Source organism: Manis javanica, chromosome 12, assembly GCF_040802235.1.
Source record: "Manis javanica isolate MJ-LG chromosome 12, MJ_LKY, whole genome shotgun sequence".
Taxonomy (NCBI): Eukaryota; Metazoa; Chordata; class Mammalia; order Pholidota; family Manidae; genus Manis; species Manis javanica.
Window position 1 is genome coordinate 1824760 of NC_133167.1, and position 19116 is coordinate 1843875.

Genomic DNA, 19116 nt, shown 5'->3' on the forward strand with positions numbered 1-19116 from the left:
TTTCTGATCCCAGAAGTCATTAATGTTAGTTATTGAATAATTGGCAACTGCAGAGAAGAAAATGTTACTCCATTGCTATTATCTAGGAGAGCTCTCTTAATCTCACATTATGTATTTGTTGTGTGTGTCTATAGTTTTATGGAATTGGGGTCCTACTCTCACACATGTTTTCTATTTACTGTGTTGTAAACAGTTCCCTTTACCATTACATACATTACAAGATTATGCTTTTACTGGTCTTATTGTAATTTTACAGTGAACTGTAATGAATTCAAAGAACCTCTAGTCAAATAGTTGAACATTAAGTTCCTTTCCAGTTTTTCTCCATTTTCAGTGTCGTGTGCATGAATCATGTGTTTGTTCAGACAGAACTGAGATGGTGCTGCTGGCTCAGGACAAGCACGTGGCTCTGGCTTCTGTTTCCTGCCGCCGTGCTGCTCGCTGACACCCGCACAGTCCTGAGTGCGCACGTGTCCGTCTGTCTCACACACACACGCCATGTTGACTCCACAGGCAGCATAATAAAGCAGCGGTACCCACAGCAGCGCTGTGAACTGGCCCACCCAGAGCCTGTCTGGGAGGCGCAGCCGTCCCCACCCCATGCCCAGGGAACGACGAGTGCCGCACAGCAAAAGCGCCTCTGGGCAGGCCTGGCGCCCCGCGGTCTGACGCGGCAGTCGGACTGGCTCACATTCTATCTCCATTCTTCTCACACAGTGTCTGCATTTGCTCGATGGTGGGTAAACACATTTCTATATACTAATTGACTTTTTGCGCTTTTTTGACTGTTTCTCCTTTGCTATGTTCCTATTGCAGTGCCGGTCTCTTTCTTACCATGAATGGGTATTCTTTATTAAGTCAGTGTCCGTCACATCTTGTCACTTGACTACAATGTCCTATCCTCATTCATGAACCAAAACGTTTTCCTGAACAATTAAAACTGCCGCCTCTGCCCCAGAGTAGGTGGTGTTTATGTGCCCAGTGACCCCAGCCTGCTCCCCGTGCTCCTGCCAGCACCGTGCTGCTCTCAGCAGGAGCCCCACACTGCGTGGCAGCCCCTGTCTGGGTCTCCACTCCCCACACTCTTATTCTTCCTTTAAACTCCCCTTGGCTTGTCTGGCCCATTTATTCTTTCAGGCAGATTTCCGAGCCGTTTCTCACAAAGCCCTCCAAACTTACTCTGGAAATTAAGTTGCAGCTGGTTAATGAACCGACACAAGGTCTCATAACTTTCTCATGTTAAATTTCTAGTCCTAAGAATATATCTTACCTCTGATTGGAGGCTTCTGTCCTTCTGAAAAGGCTTCCGGTTTTTTCCATGTAAGGCTTATAGATTCTGTATTTACTTAATCTTGGGTATTCTATAGTTTTTTTCTGTTATGAATAGGATGTTTCTTCTCTTGGCAACCACCAGTGCATAGATGAGCTCTTGGCTCACTATTATTTGTTAGCCACCGAATGTGGAGAGCTTTCTCACTAGTCCTACTAGAAATTTCTAATTGGTTATCTCATGTTCTCTAGATGGACAGTGTCATCTGCAAATAATCATCATCTCCTTTTTTGTTTAGCTGCAGTAACTGAACTCATGTAACCACAGGAAAGCTACCTGTGATGGCATGTGGGGGTGGCCGTGTCGCCAATGCTGGGCCCTGGCTATGGACAGCTCACTGCCTCAGGGTCCTGGCAGCTGAGGACGCAGCTTCCCCTCCTGATTGTGTGCCCGCAGGGTCCCAGGAGAAGTCGGACCATCCCTCCCAGGCCCGGTCTCCCCCAGGGCTGCTCTGCGGCTCCGTGCCAGGGGCGTGCCGCTTCTCCATGGTGTTGAGCCAAGCCCCCACCGGCCCTGGCTCCATGCGTGAACAGTAGGACGCTCCCCAGGGGCAGAGGCCTTCTGGGTCCTGTGTGGAGAGAGCGGTGGCCCTTTCCCCGTAGGAGCCTGTTGGCAGGGTGGGTGCTGGGTGCTGGGGAATTAGATCATCTTCTGAGCTATTTGACGGCTGTCTGGTGCTCATCTGGGTTGTGATCGTCTCACAGCAAGTGAGTTTTCCCACTTTGCCAGGGCAGGATGCCCTCTCCTGGTGCCCTCAGCCCTTCCTGGCCTTGCTCCCATTAGCCACCCGGAGCTGCTGGGAGCGCCTGCGAGGCCGGCTGGAAGCTGGGGAGACATGGGGTTCCCTACAGGAAACAGCCTGTCTCTCTCACCTTTTCTCTTATGGAAAAGACTTAGCTTCTCCCTTACTTTTTTTATTGTGGTGAAGTTTGTCATTTCACCATTTTAAAGTGTACAATTCAGAGACTCAGCACATTTACCATGTTGGGTAGCCATCGCCACCATCTAGTTTGCAAACTTTCTCATCACCCCAAAAAGAAGGCGTGCAGCCATTTAGCAGGCCCTCCCCTCCCCTCCCCACCCCCCTCGCCTTCCTTCCTCTCCCTCTCCCTGCCCCTCCCCACCCCCAGCCCCTCCCCACCCCCAGCCCCCCAGCAGCAGTGACCCACTCGCTGTCTGTGCGTCCGCTGCCCCAGGCATCTCATGTAAACACGATCACACACTACATGGCTTTGTGTCTGGCCTTCAGCCTGTGCAGTGTGTTTGCGGCTGGCATGTTGTTGGCAGTCGGCGTTTACCCGCTTCCGGGGCCTTGAGTGCACATCCTTCAGGGGTGTGACCACCCTCCTGTGGGTCTTCCCCCCGCAACTGTGAATAGAGCTGCTGTGGATATTCAGGTACGAGCTTTCGAGTCTCTGTTTTCAATTCCTCAGGGTGCTGACTAGGGAGTGAATTGCTGGGTCTTATGGTGACTTGAGTTTAACTCTTTGAAGAACCACTACATCCGTAACTCATGTTTTTATTGTGGTAAAATATACATAACATAAAATTTACCATCTCATCCATCTTGCGGCACACAGCTCAGTGGCGTTAAGTACACGCGTGGTGCGGTACAGCCAGCCCGCCATCCTCACCAGAACTGCACCCAACTGACTACTCTGGGGACCCCAGGGACGCGGAGTCCTGCAGCGCTTGTCTGGGCCAGCTCAGTGGGCTCCCAGGCCTCCTCCCTTCCTCCCTCCTTCCCCCTCTCTCCTCCCCGCTCCTCCCCGCAGGCTCTGGGGCGCAGGGTCCCGACCTGGGTGAGGCAGACCCCATCTGATGCAGACCTCCCTCTCACATAGACACCGTGCTGAAGGCCGACCCTCTGTCTTTGTGACATGGTAGTGGCCAGTTGGGTAGGAATGTCAGTGGCAAATCCAGAGGGCGCTCCGTCGCTGCTGGCTGCGCTGGAAGCAGGAGAGGGGTTGTGAGCACGCTGGAGCCTGGTGCCTCCGGCTGGAGCTGGGACACCCAGCAACATAGCGATGCAAGTGGGCCTTTCCGTCTGTGCCCTCCTGTGCCCTCCACCCATAAATCCCCCACCCCTGTGGCAACCCTCTTCTCTTCTCTGTGTCTGTGAGTCTATTTCTGTTCTGTCCTTTTGTTTTTAAATCCCACATGTAAGTGAATCAGATGGTATTTGTCTTTATGCCCCTAGCTTATTTCACTGAACATAATACCCTCTACGTCCATCCATGGTGTCACAAAGTCAGGATATCCTCCCTTATGGCTGAATATACTCTGTTGTGTGTGTGTGTCACATCTTCATGCATTCATGAATTGACAGACACTTAGGTTGCTTCCATTTCTCGACTATTGTAAATAATGCAGCCGTAAACATAGCAGTGTATATATCTTTGTGAATCAGGGATTTTGTTTTCTTTGGGTAAATTCCCAGAAGTGGAATTACTGGATTGTATGGTATTTCTGTTTTAGTTCTTCGAGGAACCTCCATACTGTTTTCTACGGTGACTGCCCTGATTCACACTCTCACCAGCAGTATAGGGGGTTCCCTTTTCTCCACATCCTTGTCAACACTTGGTATTTCTTGTCCTTTGGATGGTGGCCATTCTGACTGGTACAAAGTGACATCTCACTGAGGCATTGATTTGCACTTCCCGATGGCTGGTGACGTGAGCACCTTTTCAAGTACCTGCTGGCCATCAGTATGTCTTCTTTGGAGAAGTGTCTGGTCAGGATTTTTTGAGTACCCCATGGTGTTGCCAGGCAGCTGCATCTGGGGAGGTCCCTCCCTGCACACAGGGTGAAACCTCAACCTGGACGGGGGAGGCTTTTGACGCTGAACAAGAAAGATTTCTCAAGCAGGTCGGACGATTGTAGGTATGGAAGGAATTCATTAGAGCGAGAGTAGCAGGGAATGGCAGCAGCCATGCAGGCAGCAGAGAGCAAGGAAGAGCAGAGGGAGAGAAGGGGCGGTCATTGAACTCCTGCTCGGCATGGGGCAGATCCCCTGCCAACTCCTGAAGCCAGGATCACCTGGTGTCCAGTGTCCACTCGGATCTACATGGTGTGGGAACTAAACCCCTACCACCCCAGATATGCGGGGAGCCACTGAGCACTGGGTGGAGTGAGATTATGTTCTGGGAACTTCCCAAAGACAAAGAGATGTTCAGGCAGGCTTCTAAAGAGCACGATCGTGCAGCTGCGGTCCTGCCCGGGTCACCCAGGGGACTTGCAAGCCCAAATCAGAGATCTCGGTAGCCCTTCCCTACTTGTCTAAAGTAGGACAGAGACAGAGTGAAGACTTGTGCCTAAGTCTAGAAAATAGTATGAAATAGCAAAGTAACAAAGATGCTTAGTACTGAAAGAGGGCAGAGATAAAATGTAAGTTGAGCACCAAGAAGTCTTTATTTAAGGCAAAAAGTACACACTCAAAGAAAGGGGAGTGTGGGCAACCTGAGAGGAGGTGCACTTCAGGGTTTAGTATTCTGTCTCCATCCACAGTCAGCCCTCTAGATATTCTGTGAGATAAACTTAACACAAGGAATTTATTGACCCTGTTCTTCTCCAAGATAGTGGTGACCCTCAAGCACTGGGAACATATCCGTGAGGACTGCTTGCCCTGCCTTAAGATAAGGTGGGTTATTGTCCGATTAGCAAAGAATATGCTAGGAATCTTGCCTCTGAACTCCCTGGTTTTAAAATGGAATCTTAGCCTTAAGATGGAGCCCCTCCTGTTCTTTCTCTACTGTTTATATCTGGGCATTTTTCATCATAGGCAAGAAAAGTTAACCCTGGTGCCTGTCCCAGGTCCCTGCCCTGCTGCAGTAGGAAGCACATTCTAGTCGCTAGCAGCCCACAGAAGCATGGCCCAAGAACACATTCCTGAAGGTCAGCAGCCGCTGGTCAGTAGGAGAAGACTCCTCAACAGCCGCTTCCTCTCTCCATGACCACTGTGTCCTGGCAAACAGGATGTCAGGCCACCGTCCCTGCCTGCCAGGGAGCTAGTGATGTGCATCTCCGTGGCAAGCTCCCGTGGCTTTATGCATACCCAGGGCTGCCAGCCCAGCTTCGGGCAGAGGGGCCTCTCGCCTTTGCCGAACACAGGAACACGTTTCTTACGGCACTCCTCTGGCTCTGACCACACCAGCCCCTGGAAACATTGTGCGTTCCTCATTTTTCCTTGCAGAGTCACACAGTGCGGTAGGTGGCAGGGCAGCGGACCCTTGGTGATGGCAGGCACAGGGGCCTGGACAGTGTGGGAGGCCTCGAGGACAGGCCGGGGTGCCGTGCAGAGGCCGGGGGCAGGCCTCCCCCACCCCGAGCCCCACTGCTTTGGACAGAGTCCCTCTGAGAAAAGTCCATGCAGACTGCTTGGGATGATGGAGAAGGCCCAAGCTGCCTGGCTTCCTCAGCTGGGACGTGAGTCACATGGACACCTGGTGGTCCCAGCCCCAGGGCACCAGCTCACCTGTCCTTTCCTCCTGGCCCTGTTTAATGCACCTAGGTGTGGCCCCTTGGCAGCCTGGCCACCTGCAAAGGAAGGAGAAGTGGGTGGAGCCTTTTACCTGATCACCTGGTGTGGGAGCAGCGGGGGTGCTGGCGGGCTGCCTGTCACCTCCCTTCACCACTTCCCGGGACAGGTCCAGTGCATCTCTGCGTGGCGTGTGTGATTCTAGGGGCAGATGGGCACAAGACACGTTGGACTTTCAATGGTTAATAAAAGTCCGACTATTTAGGATTTATATTCATATAGGAATATTTCTGTGGAGCTCAGTGCACACAGGGAAATGGGAAGATGCTCCTCGCTGGCTGGTGGGCCGGGGGTCTTTCTCTGAAGCCAGGATTCAGTTGTGTGACTGGCCTGGAGGCAGCCTCAGAGGTCAGACCAGTATCTTTGGAGAGAAAAGGTGAGGGCAGCATCCCAGCGTCCTTCTTTGTGCATTTGCCCCCATGAGTAAGTAGCGCGTCAGGACGGGGTCGCCCTGACTCCAGAGAAACCCACTGTGAATTCATGGCACCCTGGCTGGCGGGGTCCTTGTGTGCGTGTGACCCTAGGTGTCCCTGGGCTCCCGAGAGGCTGTGGCCCTCGGGGCACCCCAGGGGGCACAGGGCACTTTGGGCTCCAGGCAGCCTGGCATCTAACGAGCCCAGGACTCAGCCACAAGTACTGTGCGGTCCCGGCCCAGGGGTGGGGTTCTGGGTAGCACTGTACGCAGGCCCGGCCTTGGGCCCGGTGGCTTTTATGTGCCTCATCGGGCCTGGGTGCTCGCAGTCCTGCTGACCGAGCACTGCTGACCACCAGGACCCACGAGGGGCGCCGGGAGCAGGGCAGGGGCCAGCACTCTGGGGGACAGCAGCCCTCTGCTGGGTCGGGGCTGAGTCCCTGTCTCTGGTAGCTGTTTGTCCCTGGAGCGGGGTTTTATTTCAGTTTACTTTTTATCATGAAAGTCTCGTTGGGCCACTGGAAGATTGGTAATTCAGTTCCAAAGCAGAGTCAAAGAGTCTGAATTCTAAGGTTCTAATTTTTTATTCTTATTCTGAGCTCAGTGTTGGCTTGAAAGTCAGTTCAACATTAAACTCTGGTTAGAGTAACATTATCTGTTATTATTGGTTTATTTTTCCTTAGGAAACTAGATAGTACACATCTTATATGTTATTCATAGTAGCTTCAGTTGCAAAAATAGTTTCTCCATCTCTCTCCCCCATAGAATAGTCTTGGCCTTCACACGTGTGAGTGAGGTACTTACTTCAAACAACTGGATTTTACCTAACTTAAGGTTTGCGTCTCTTAGAGTCCCGTGTTTCACAGCCTGAAGCGCACAGGCCGTGACCCACGCTGACTGCATGGGGGTGGAGGAGCCTTGCCTCAGAGAGCCCGCCCAGGGCAGTTTCCCATGCCTCCATCGTGCCTCGGGAGCAGACAAGGCCCGCGGGCAGAGACGGGCAGGCCTGAAACGTCTGGTGCGCTGTGGACAAGCCGTCAGACTCCGGTGTGCTCTTCGCGCCTTTTGTTTTAGGGGTTTAGGACACATCCGGGTCCTCTGTAGGTGCGGCGTGGCCTGGAACCCCGGGAAGGAGGTGGGGGTGGTGGCGCTGCCGCAGGCACGCCCGGGGCCACAGTGGCCCTGTGACTGCTGCTTTCATTAGAGTGCCAGGACAACGTTGTTTATCTGGGAGTTTTGTCATCCTGTGAATTTTAATCACAAGTATCTATGTTGTTGTTTCCAGTCTTTTTGTGATGATAATTGAAAGATCTGGCTTTCCTTCTGGCTTCTGGCTGAAAGTAAATATTGTAGGACTATATTAAGTGAGTTTCTGCCTCATTTACACATTAAATGAACACTTGGCTGTTGAAAGGGAACTCGGGGCTGTAGGTAGGGAGTTTTGGGGTGTGGGTAACACCATATACATAATTGTGAGATCTGTTGTTCAAGTACCATGTGTTGGTTTCCTGGCCTGAGCACCACCAGGCAGCCCTCTGTTTTCTTGGGGCAGTGGGTGGTTTAGGAAAAGCTGGACAGCCTCCCTGCAAACTCCCCAGGCCACCAAGGGGCTGGGGCCACAGCGCTGAGGACCCCCTCACTCGCACTGGCTGTCCCTGCCTGTGTCCCTTGTCCCCTGAGCCTGCCCCTCCCCCCTTGAGCTGCTGCACTTCCTCTGTTCTAACCTGCTGCTCTGAGAGAAGTGCTCTCCTACAGAGCCCTTGAGGGGCACAGGGGGCAGGGGAGAGACCGGCTGGGACCCCCTCGGGGCAGGTGTGCTCAGGCTGAGCCCCATGCTGGGAGCCAGCTGGGGGAGCGGGGAGGCCCGCCCTTCCTCTGCTGCGAGGCCCACCTCCGCAGATGGTTGTGAGTCACCATCAGTCACTCGTGCTGGTGCCGGAGTCCCCTGCCTGTGGGAAAGGGCATTTCAGGCCTTCTGTTCCTCATCTAGACGGTTGGTCCCTTACACTTGCGGGAAGCATGTTGTATGTTGTATTTCCTCCGTGGGAAGTGCAGGGACCACTTGGGATGCCAGCATCCCACTGGCCCTTCTCCTTCCACACCGGGAGCAGAACAGGTCTGCCCCCACCTCATAGGGGACCCCAAAGAGTTAAGCCAGGATGAGGGGAGTAGTGAGGGCAGGAGACCAAGGCCCATGGGCCAAGATGGAAAAGTGGGGGACCTTGCTGTGGGGAGACAGCTGGGAGGACCAGGAGGAGCCCGGCTGCTGTCCCAGGCGCTGGGGGTGGTGCACTCACAGAGGCCCTCAAGTCCTCAAGAGATGGACGGTAGGTAGCGTGTGTAGCCTCGCAGGCAAGTCGGTGCAGCCAGAGCCCTGGGAGGAGAGCGAGCTCCAGGGGAGACAGATAGAGACTGAGCCAGCACACAGAGCTCCCCGCTCGGGGAAGGCAGGGCACGAGCAGCCTGGTGGATTCCTGGAGTTTGTGGCCCCAGCCGGCTGGTGTTTGGAGAGAGAGCTTGGGCCCCGTAGGCCAGCTGCACCGCTGTGTGTTCCTCCTCGCCTTTCCCGACACAGTAAGCGAAAGTGGGGTCTGATCACCAGTGACGAGGAACATTTTTTTCCCATTTATAGCCCCTTATGAGAACCTCTTATTGTCACCTTCTTAGGGGCTACTTGCCATATTCTTACTAATTTATAACAGCCATGTAGGCATGGAGTTATCTGTATACCATAAATACTGCAACGGGTTTCCCCATTCATCTTTTGCATTTTAATTTTATTTTTGGTATTTGTTATAAGACAATTTTATGGAGTCAATGACATCATTTTTGGAGATACACTCAACAGCGCTGAGAACTTGAGCACCCTGTTCAGGCAGGGCATCTGTAGCCATCGCCCACATGAGTGCCGCCTCCTCCCCGCCATCTCATCGCCCTGCCCGCCCCGAGAGGTGGCCTTTGACTATCACCCCAACTTAGGGCTCCTGCAGCAGGACTTCCAGGGAAGAGACTGAGCACTGACACCCTCCTGGGCCCTCCCTGCACGCCCCCACTGGACCCAGCAGGCTTGCTCTGGGGCCTTGCTGTCCGTCGGGTCTTCCTGTGTACCTACAGTTTATTCTTTTCCTTGCTGGGCAGTTTGTGGCACGTGAACCCCACAATCTGTCCGTGTGTTCCCTCTGAGGAATGTGGGGGCCCATCTGGCCTGTTGTGAGCAACGCTGCCATGCACATTCTCCCACGGGGCTTTTCGTGGGAGTTTCCACATCTCCTGGGTAAGTCCGGGGAGTGGGATCACCGGGTCTCGGGGCAGAGTGTCCTCAGCTCTGTAAGAAGTGCCCAGCAGCTTGCCGGAGTGGCCATACCATTTCATGCTCTTGTGTCATTCTCAAAAAGTCATCCCAACATGTGGGGTTTCATAAATCTTCATGTAAATTTTCTTCTAGCAATTCAGTGGTTTTATTTTCATCTCTGCCACTCAGAAGGCCAGGAGCCGCCTGGGCCCCTAGTGGCCCTCATTCACATGTGGGCTTACCAGCAGTGCCAGCTGCACCGAGAGCCACACGCCCACAGGACACTGGCTCCATCTCCTTGTGTGCGTGTCAGCCGGGTGCTGGCGCAGCACTCTGACGTCTGTCTCCCCTCCCTGCTCACAGCACCAGCAGGAGCTGCTGGCCATGAAGCACCAGCAGGAGCTCCTGGAGCATCAGCGGAAGCTGGAGAGGCACCGCCAGGAGCAGGAGCTGGAGAAGCAGCACCGGGAGCAGAAGCTGCAGCAGCTGAAGAACAAGGAGAAGGGCAAAGAAAGTGAGTGCGGGGAGCGCGGGGGGTGCCGCGGGGCCCCAGACCCCCTGCCCCGCCGGGCGGTGGTGCTTCCGGAGGCCTTGGCCTTAGAGGCAAGCGGTAGGTAGTCCACTTTCTTCACCTGGGGGCTGCAAGGGGCATTTGGCACTTGGTGTGATGGAAGCATGTTGAAAGCTATTGGTCAGGCTCCTAACAGACTTAAGAAAGAAGCGATGAAGTGTGCCAGAGGCAAAGAGGTTGCCACTGTGAGTTCTGTCCTAAATGTTGCCAAGTTCTTTTCCTTTGAGAGCATTTTGGGAGTGCCTTAAAACCAGGTCCATCTGCGGGGACACAGGATGACCCAGGGCTCGATTTCCACATTTGCTCTTTTGACTGGAAGTTTTGCTTTTCATAGCAATGTGCTTGTATGTCTGGAGACCTATACGGTCTGTTACCTTCCAGGAAGTGCCCAGACTTGATCTCAGCCAGGAGACGACCCCTGGGGAAGGTCTGGGGGGCCGCCCTGTGCGAGTTGGGGTTGAGCCACAGCACCTGCTGGCTGCCCAGCTGCTGGCACAGGGCGCCCCGGCTCGCGCACACTGAGGACAGTCTGTTCCACCGTGACCGGTGCACAGGCCTGTGTGCCCTCGCAGGGCGTGCGCCTCCCCGGCTGTGGCTGCGGGGCATGCCCCTCATGTGCTGGTGCTTCTTTTTGGTGATACCTCGTTTCCAAGAGGCGCCGGGACCCAGGCAGCGGCATGTGGGCAGGGCCGCATCCCTGGGCCTCACTTCCCACTGGCCGCCAGTGCTCAGTTGAACTCATTTGTTCCCTGGAAATACTGAAAATAAGTCAAGATGTGCATTTCTCTCCTGTACCAGGATTTGGTGTCATGCTATAGGGCAACTTAGTCTTCTAACACTCATGAGTAAAAATAGATGTGTTTACACACCCCACTAACACACATAAACCTCAGACAACCTAAAAATCCTTTATCTTCAGCTACTGACAATGGTCAGCCATTACATTTTAATCCATACGTGCACAACAGCACACAGTGTGTCTAAGCCTCCTTGCAAAGTAGGTTGGAAACTGTTTTAAGTCTTCTGTATGGCTTTTGGGTGCACATCCAGAAAAGTACCATTTTCTGTGTACACAGCCATCAGGGACCTATCCGCAGCACACGCCCTGCGCAGCTGCCTCCAGGCCCCTGGGCCTCTACACACCGCTCCCCAAACAGCCACTCCCTGACGCCTAACTGGAAGAGTGATTGGCTGCCTTGGAAATTCACATAAGTGGAGCCATGGACTCATGGATGTCTGTTTGCCCCCTGCCCTTGGCGGTGTGCTCGTGAGGGCTGCCTTCGTTGCTGCCCAGGCCCTGCTGCCCCGTCCTTCCTGGGACCGCTCTCAGGCAGGTGGGAGTGACATGGCTGAACCTGGGCCAGCACATGTGCCACCTTCAGATGTGAAGCTGGTTTCCAGTGTAGTCATGCCAGTTGTCACCTCCCCTGCTCTGGTGGTGCCTGTGGCTCTGTCCCCCTCGGCACCACTTCCCGTGGCCTGTGCAGTCCCCCAGCTCTGTGCGGCTTTGGCCGCGTTCCTGTGGTCATCTTTGGCACCGTAGGCGCTCAGGTGTCCCCTGGCCGACTGGATTCTCCCTCTCTCTGAAGTGCTTGTCTGGCCTCTTCCCATTTCTCTGGCGACTTCTCTCCCTTTTGCTTGGCGTCCTTATGTTCTGGGGTCAGGACCTTCGCTGGTTTAATGAGCCCGAAGCGTTGTTCTCTCTGCCGTCTCCTCTCGGTGCCTCATAAACAACAGACAGTCTCGGTTCTTCAGCCTGATTTAATCAGTGTTTCTGAATTAGAATTAGGATCTAATCTGTGTTATGCTTATATTATTTTATACATTTTTATAAACATTTTCTTTTTCAAAAAGGATTTTTTCCTAAAAGTATGTAGCCAACGTGTTCTCTTCATCTTTGGTTTATTTCTCTATTTTGTAAGTTGTGAGTTCTTAGTAATAGGTTTTATAAAATTATCAGCTTTTGCAATCATTGGTTATTGCAGCATTTCCCTTGTGAAATAACAAATATACTTTAAACGTCTTTCACTTTAACTGTCTGATAGAGTTTCACTGTAGAAAACGCATCGGTAGAGTTTATATGCCACGTGAGACCTAATTTTTGTGTGAATATTTGACAGTGGTCAGTAAATCTGAATGGCGTACTTGCTGTGTCACCTCGGTCGGATGAGACGATGACTTACAGGCACAGCGAGGACCGAGCGTCGCGACGCTGGAAATGAGGACAGGAGTGGGTCAGGCTGGCTGGCACACCTGTGGTCTTGGAACACGGAGTAAGGTTCCTGCGGCGGGCCAGTGCGCAGACAGCCCGTCCGCAGCTTCGAGCGTGCTGGCACCTTTGTGTGAGGGACCCTCCCAGCTGGGGGTGCAGTGGGCAGCGCCAGGAAGATTGCCCAGGTGTCCTGCTGCACCGACCCAGAGTGGGGGCAGGTGTCAGCAGCTTCATTCCTAGTCCCCTGGGTGAGCCTGTGTGCAGCCACGGTTGAAAGGCGTGAGTCTCGGAATCCTCCTGCTCTGTGTTAGGAATCAGGGTGTCACGGAGGCTCTGTGGCCTGCCACATGTGGCCTGTCATTTGAGTGCTCCTTCCACCGTGGAAAGCGGCCTGGTCCTCACGGGAGCCCTGGGGGAGGAGCTTCTGCTGCGGGCGGGTGTGCACGCTGAGCCTGCACGCAGGGCACGGGCCGCAGCCCAGGTCCTCCCTGCCCACCCTTCTGGCTTGGCTCCTACCCCACCGTGCATCCTACTTAGGTTTTTCCTTTGGAGAAGGGAGATCGTTGTTGATCAGAGGATGAACTTTAAATTGCAAGCATCAGTTAATTGATGTGTGCCCCCGCTAGCCAACAAATACCAGGTTTTCAGATTGCTAAAAAGCAGCTTAGTCCAAATTAGTTCCTCATAGTTTACCAGAAACTTCCAGTAAAAATGACATCTTAAGCCTCACAAAACAGGAAAAGATTTGACTTTAGGAGACATTTTAGACCTGTTTGTAAGTCAAAAACAGTTTCTGCTCTACCTGCAAAACATCACCCTCCTTAACGGGAGCGCCGGAATGTTCTCTGCCCCCTCTGAGCTTGTCGACAGCAGCAGCCCTGGTGGTTTTCAGTTTGTGGATTTGGGAGGCCAGGTTTTATTGCTAGGCATAAACTGTGTGCAGTCCAGGCATTCGGCTCATGTCAGCTTTGCACCCCTCAGAGTGTGGTCTTGTGAGCGGGCATGCCTCTGCGGTGGACGCCCTCAGTTAAGCTGGCCACACCAGTGCCCTCACCTATGAAGGGGACTGTTGTTTCCGCAGCTTAAAGAGCGTCTGTGCGGAAAATGCAAAGGGCATGAAGCAGCTCCAGGTTTTAAGCATTTGAAAATGTAGTGCAGAGCATCTGTTGTTTAGTTTCTTAGTTTTTTTTTTTAATGAATTTCTTATTGAATATTTAATTTAAAGTTTTGTCACTCTTGTAAACATTTACAGTACTTGTAATTTTTAAAAATTCTGCAGTTTTCTTTTACTTGTTGATACCAATTAATGCTGTTAATTTGATGGAACAGGGATTTCTTGGAATTTGTGGCAGTTGTCCAACTTGTTCAGCACAAACACAGGATCTTTACTCAGCTAAGTTTTAATTTAGATTAACTACATTTAAGAAGCTAAGATACGCTGTCTTTTAACATAAATTCGAAGGAAAACTCCAACAGAAGCCAGCTTGCCCGCTGAGCAGTTCAGCACTGATGTGGCTCCATTTGCCCCACTGCAGTGTGCCAGCACAGCCCAGCAGGAGCAAGGTGCCATCGTCTGAGGAACATTGCTCTGCTCACTTTGTTGAAAAAATTGTGCAGCAGGCTGGTGCTAAAAGATGGGACAGCTGATCCTGGGAGTAATTCTCTGGTCCATCTGTGAGGTCGGTCTTCCTCAGAGGCAGGTGGGGTTGCCCCAGGCAGGAGCCACGCTGGACACAGCCCCTCGCCTCTGCCTGCCGCAGGGCCCCCTCCCGCCCGGCTCCTGGGCACTTACTCGCCTGTTCCCCAGGTCTCTGTTGCCGTGCAGAGATGTGTCCCCAGCAGCTGGGTCTGTGCCAGAACACACCAACGTCTCTGGGAACCCCATCAAAGGAGGGAAGGATAAGCACTATGAGATAACTTTTTTTTTGTTTGTTTGTTTGTTTAGTAAAACTCAGACACTTGTTATTTGCTAATTGAATGTGGTATTGATTGTGGAACTTTCATTTTAACTGGGAACCTCTGTTGAGAGATGACTGTGTGCCTAGGATGGTGATCAGGGCCAGCATCTCCCCTTTCGCATTCGCTCTTGGGAAGGGCGGAGAGGGGGGCTTGCCGTGCACCTGCTGCTCGGCGCAGTCTGGGTTTGCTCCAGGCCAGACCCGCGTGGGGAGGGCGCTCACTGCCCCCCGTGGGGAGGGACCCAGGAAACCAGCCCCCAGCTGACGGTGGCCGGAGGAGGGCTGGCCAGGGTCCACTCTGTGACCGTGCCACGTAGACTTGGTCTGACATGTCAGGGAGGCACTGTGGGATTCGTTTAACTCATTAAGATCAGAAAGGAACTTTCAAGGTTATTTATGGACGAAGAAGTCTGGATTCGAAAGTCGGGCTTATTTTCCTTTGATTCCTTAAGAGCCTAGCATGTGTCTTCTCCCATCCTTGAGGTGGCCGAGGGGCCATTGTCCACAGCCACCCTGGGGATCCCTCAGCCTACAGACACACCTCCTGTGAGGACACTGCAGGCGGCTCAGGGCGCAAGGCCCTCTCTGCATCCCAGGCTGGCAGGTGCCTCGGAGGACCACAGCCTGGCTAGAAGAGAGGCCAGTGTTTCTCCTGGGCAGGCAGGTGTCCCCCTGGGGCAGGCAGCTTCCCTTTGCCCTGTCTTGCTGTCCCTGCCTGTCACTGGTCATCACCTGCCCTCTCTGCTGGGGCCCAGCTTTTGTTCTTTGACCTTCTCAGGGTTCGGGAGCCCAGGGTGGGGCCAAGGCGGCAGGAGGCGGAGGCTCCCTGAGCGCAGTCACGTGGCTCCTTCCATTCCCAGGGTGCTTACAGGCAAGGACCCCGCCTCCCTCTGTGGGGAAAGTGGATGCGCAGCAGCGGGCCTCCTTGAGAAGGCGAGGCTGGCGCACACCAGGTCCCGTCGGCTGGGACCGTCGAGCGTCCTTCTGCACACAAGAGCTCTGCCTTCCGCCCTCCCCTCCAGGGGTGGCCATTGGAACACGAGGCTCCTTGTCTCCAACTGGCCTTCTGGGTCCTCCTCCTCCTCCTCAGCATCCTTCTGTTTGGCTGCTTTCTGGTTCTGCCAGCGGCAGAAGAGGATAAATCTGAGCTCCCTGCTCCACCTTTGGGTGTTAATTGGTGAGGTGGAGCTTGCTGTGCACCTGCAGGCAGAGGAGCCTGGGCCCCTGTTTCCCCTTACTCCCTGTTGGGGACGCTGTGTATGGAAACGCTCAGCCCTGGTACACCTGGCCAGCCACCTGGCTCCACAGGCTGTTAGGGATGCCAGGTGACTGTGTGTCTGCACATGCTACAAGCAGGTGTCAGTGTCTGTGCACGTGTGGTTTTCAGACAAGTCCACTTACAGAAAGACAGCCAGGCTGCAGCGTGCAGAAGTCCTATTCAAGTCTATCCCCAGGTACGCTGGGGCCCCAAGGAGCCTTGCCCAGAAGCACAGGCGCGCTTACAGCCTTGCTCACTCCCCACGGCCTGGTCTGGCTGTGCCTTCCTGCAGCCTCTGCTTCTCAGCTCTGTAGGCCCTGCATGCGCAACGGACCCGACAGGGTGCTGGTGCGGGTGGGCCTCCTTTCCTGGGTGTCGATGGCCATATTCCCTCAGCCCCCAGGAGGCCTGAATCCCCTGTCCTTGTGGGCCCTTCCGTGCGCGCTCTGGGGTGGGCTTAGTGGATGCGCTGGTCCCATCCAGGTACTGCCACAGCCCCAGAGAACCCGGTTTCCAAGGGCTCTGTAGCTGCCTGACCCTTGTCCACGACACATGGAAGGTTCATCATGGCTTACCTGCAGTGGGATGCCGCCTTCAAGAACCCAGACCTATTTACAGCTAGACAAAGATTCAGTGACAACAGAATGTCTAGAACGTGATAAAGGCGGCAAAGGCATGGCTCTCTAACAGTGTCCACCATCTGTGAGCAGTTTGTCGAATCATCCATATATTCTCATATTCCAGAATCCACTTCATGTACATCAGAATTAAATGTGAGAAAGTAGTAACAGCCAACAGCCGCAGGAATGAGAGCCCACCACCAGAAAAACAGGTGACACGAAGCGCTTGCTCACCGAACCCGAGAGAGGAAGGTCACTGTCAGAGGTTACAGGAAAACCCCAGTCTCCCCCTCCTGTGCTCCCCTCTACTCCTACATGGACTCCAGGCCCACACAGCCCTCCCCTCTGCCACCGCGCGTGAGGGTCTCCCCACAGCCAGCCGCACAGGTGGGTGTCCCGCGGCCAGACCCTGCCCTGACAGCGTCTGCCTGGAGACGGGGTCCGAGGCGCACGCCCAGTCCCGCAGGCCTGCCCCTGCCCTCTTCAGGGGCCCACGGCGAGTCCAGGCTGTCCCTGTGCTCTGGCCGCCCAGCTTCGGATCTGAAGCTCCCGCAAACCCCTCCTCGGGTTCCACAGACTTGTTGAATGGCTCACAGAACTCAGGGAAACACTTATTTATGCTTATCAGTTTATTAAGGGATATGATGAAGGTGCAGATGAATGGCCAGTGAAGAGATACCCGGGCTCAGGTCTGGGCAGGTCCCGAGCACAGGAGCATCTGTCCCCGTGGAGTTGGGGTGCATCACTCTCCCGGTATCTGGATGTGTTCACCATCGTGGAAGCTCTCTGAACCCCGTACTATTAGGATTTTCCGGAGGCTTCCTCCAGTAGGCATGATCAGTCATTAACTCCTTTTCCAGACCCTCTCCCCTCTCTGGAGAATGGGGGGTGGGGCTGAAAATTCCAAGCCTCTGGTCATGGCTTGGTCTTCCTGGTGACCAGCCCTGCCCAGGAGCCACACGGGAGCCCCCCCTGCAGTCACCCCCCAGAACAAAAGGGACCTGTGGTGCTCGTGTCCCTTAGGACATTACAGGGGTTTCGGGAGCTATACTCCAGGAATGGGGGCAGAGCCCAACATGTATATTCTATTATCACAAAATTGGGATTTAATCAAATCTTAAAAGGAAACGGAGCAGGGCAAATGCAGAAGTAGCGCAGCAGCGCCGGTGTGACCCCCCTGCAGCAGAACGGCCTCAGCGGGGGCTCCCTGAATCCCCCCTGCTCTCCTCTACCACTCAGGGTGACGGCTTCACTTACAGCGGCAATGTGAGGCTCAGGGTGCAGACCTAGCATGTAGGAGGCTCACGGTGGGCGTATCACTGTAAAAAGCCAGACAGCTCAAACGGATAAAGGTGAAACACAGACCTACAGCGCTGCCACCACACACGGTGCAGGAAGCCTTCAAAAGGAAAATAAGCCAAAGGGCATCTGGGTGTATCGCCAGAGGAAAAGGTACACATCCAGGTAGTTATCAAGGACCTGGCAGCAAGGTGCCAGCTTTCTCATTTGCAGCTGGTGGTAATCCTGATTACTGATAAAGACAAGGCTCAGGTGGTCATCCCCAGGACTGATGACCACATGGGTGCCCACCCTGGTGCATGGCTGATGGGGTGGCTCAGGGTGGTCAGTGCATAGAGGCATTTGGGAAGCAGTTTCGGAGATGCTGATGGGGGCGGGTGTTGTCGCACCACTTTTGTGACATGTAGTGAGGTTTTGCTGATCTCTCTAAGCAAACAATTCTAAATGTGAACAGTGATACCTACTCATAAATGTTCATTGCAGACTGGCTTCTAACAACAGTGGCATGATGCTCTGAAAGCATTCAGGAAGTGGTTGTACGAACTAACCTCCCCTCACCTTGCGGAGTGTTTTCCCACCTTAAAAATGCGATTGGAATCCCTGTAACCAGGGGCAGGCAAGCCATCACCCAGCGAAGGGCGAGTCCCCAGTGCTGTGCTGTCCGATCGCAGCTCTGAGAACAGACAGGTTGCTGACAGGGTCTTGCGCTAGCCTGGTGGGCTTGGACTTTGATCGGAGCGTGTCTCTCAAATATGCTAGGTGTCTTTGACGGGGCTGCGAATAACCACCAGCTCACAAGAAACCACAGAACACACTGCCCACTTCCCTCCAGGTCAGTGGGACGCACTCGCCTGAGGAAGGAGCTGCTAGGCTGGAAAGGGCAGACGCACCCCCGATACGATGGCAGATGGCACGCAGGCCTGGCTGGCCAGCTGCAAGCCTGCCCTGGAGGCGTGCCTCGCCCTCGTGCCCTGGCCTTGGGTGTGATGCCTCAGTCCGCACAAAACCTGCTCTCTGAGATGCCTCCCCCTTTGCTGTGGTGAGAGAGGAGCCACCAGGCTGCCTGGGCTTACCTCGGAGTGTTCTTTATGTAACGGTTTAAAAACCCTTCACAAGTGGGTTTTGTGTTAGGTAACAATAAGTCTTTATGCTGATTACTTCTGCATTTTAAATAGAATGCAATTATGTAAAAATCTTCACAGGAAGCAGACCTCTTATTAAAACTTCTCCTGTCCTCCTTCCTTTGAGAAAGCTTTCCTGGTGCCAGCAGCATCCTGAATCCGCATCCCACTGTCTCCCAGCCGCTCCTCCCTCTTCCAGTAGCGGAGCGCTCCCTCTGCCTCCCCAGGCCAGAGCCTCAGGCGCCCAGCCCTGTGCTTTCTCCCCTCCAGGCGCCGTGGCGAGCACCGAAGTGAAGATGAAGCTGCAGGAGTTTGTCCTCAACAAGAAGAAAGCGCTGGCGCACCGCAACCTGAACCACTGCATCTCCAGCGACCCCCGCTACTGGTACGGGTAAGTGAGGGTATGCAGGGTCACCCCAGGCTCCTCTGGGGGCCCGAGGGCACCCGCTGCTTCAAGTGGTGAGGCAGGGTGGGAGGCTGTGGAGTTAGAAACCCCTGAGCGTGGT

The 19116-nt window shown here is 54.0% G+C and overlaps 1 protein-coding gene across 27 annotated transcripts in view; it reads left to right on the top strand.

Annotated features, from left to right (window-relative positions):
• HDAC4 (histone deacetylase 4) overlaps positions 1-19116 on the top strand; it is a 281717-nt gene that overhangs the window by 176271 nt on the left and 86330 nt on the right. For 19 of the 27 annotated variants that reach the window (XM_073217864.1, XM_073217865.1, XM_073217869.1 and 16 more), the window contains 2 exons: positions 9935-10085; positions 18881-19001. In XM_073217864.1, coding sequence (XP_073073965.1) covers positions 9935-10085; positions 18881-19001 — 272 coding nt within the window. The remainder of the gene's footprint in view (positions 1-9934; positions 10086-18880; positions 19002-19116) is intronic. The other 8 variants (XM_073217880.1, XM_073217881.1, XM_073217878.1 and 5 more) reach the window with 2 other exon arrangements.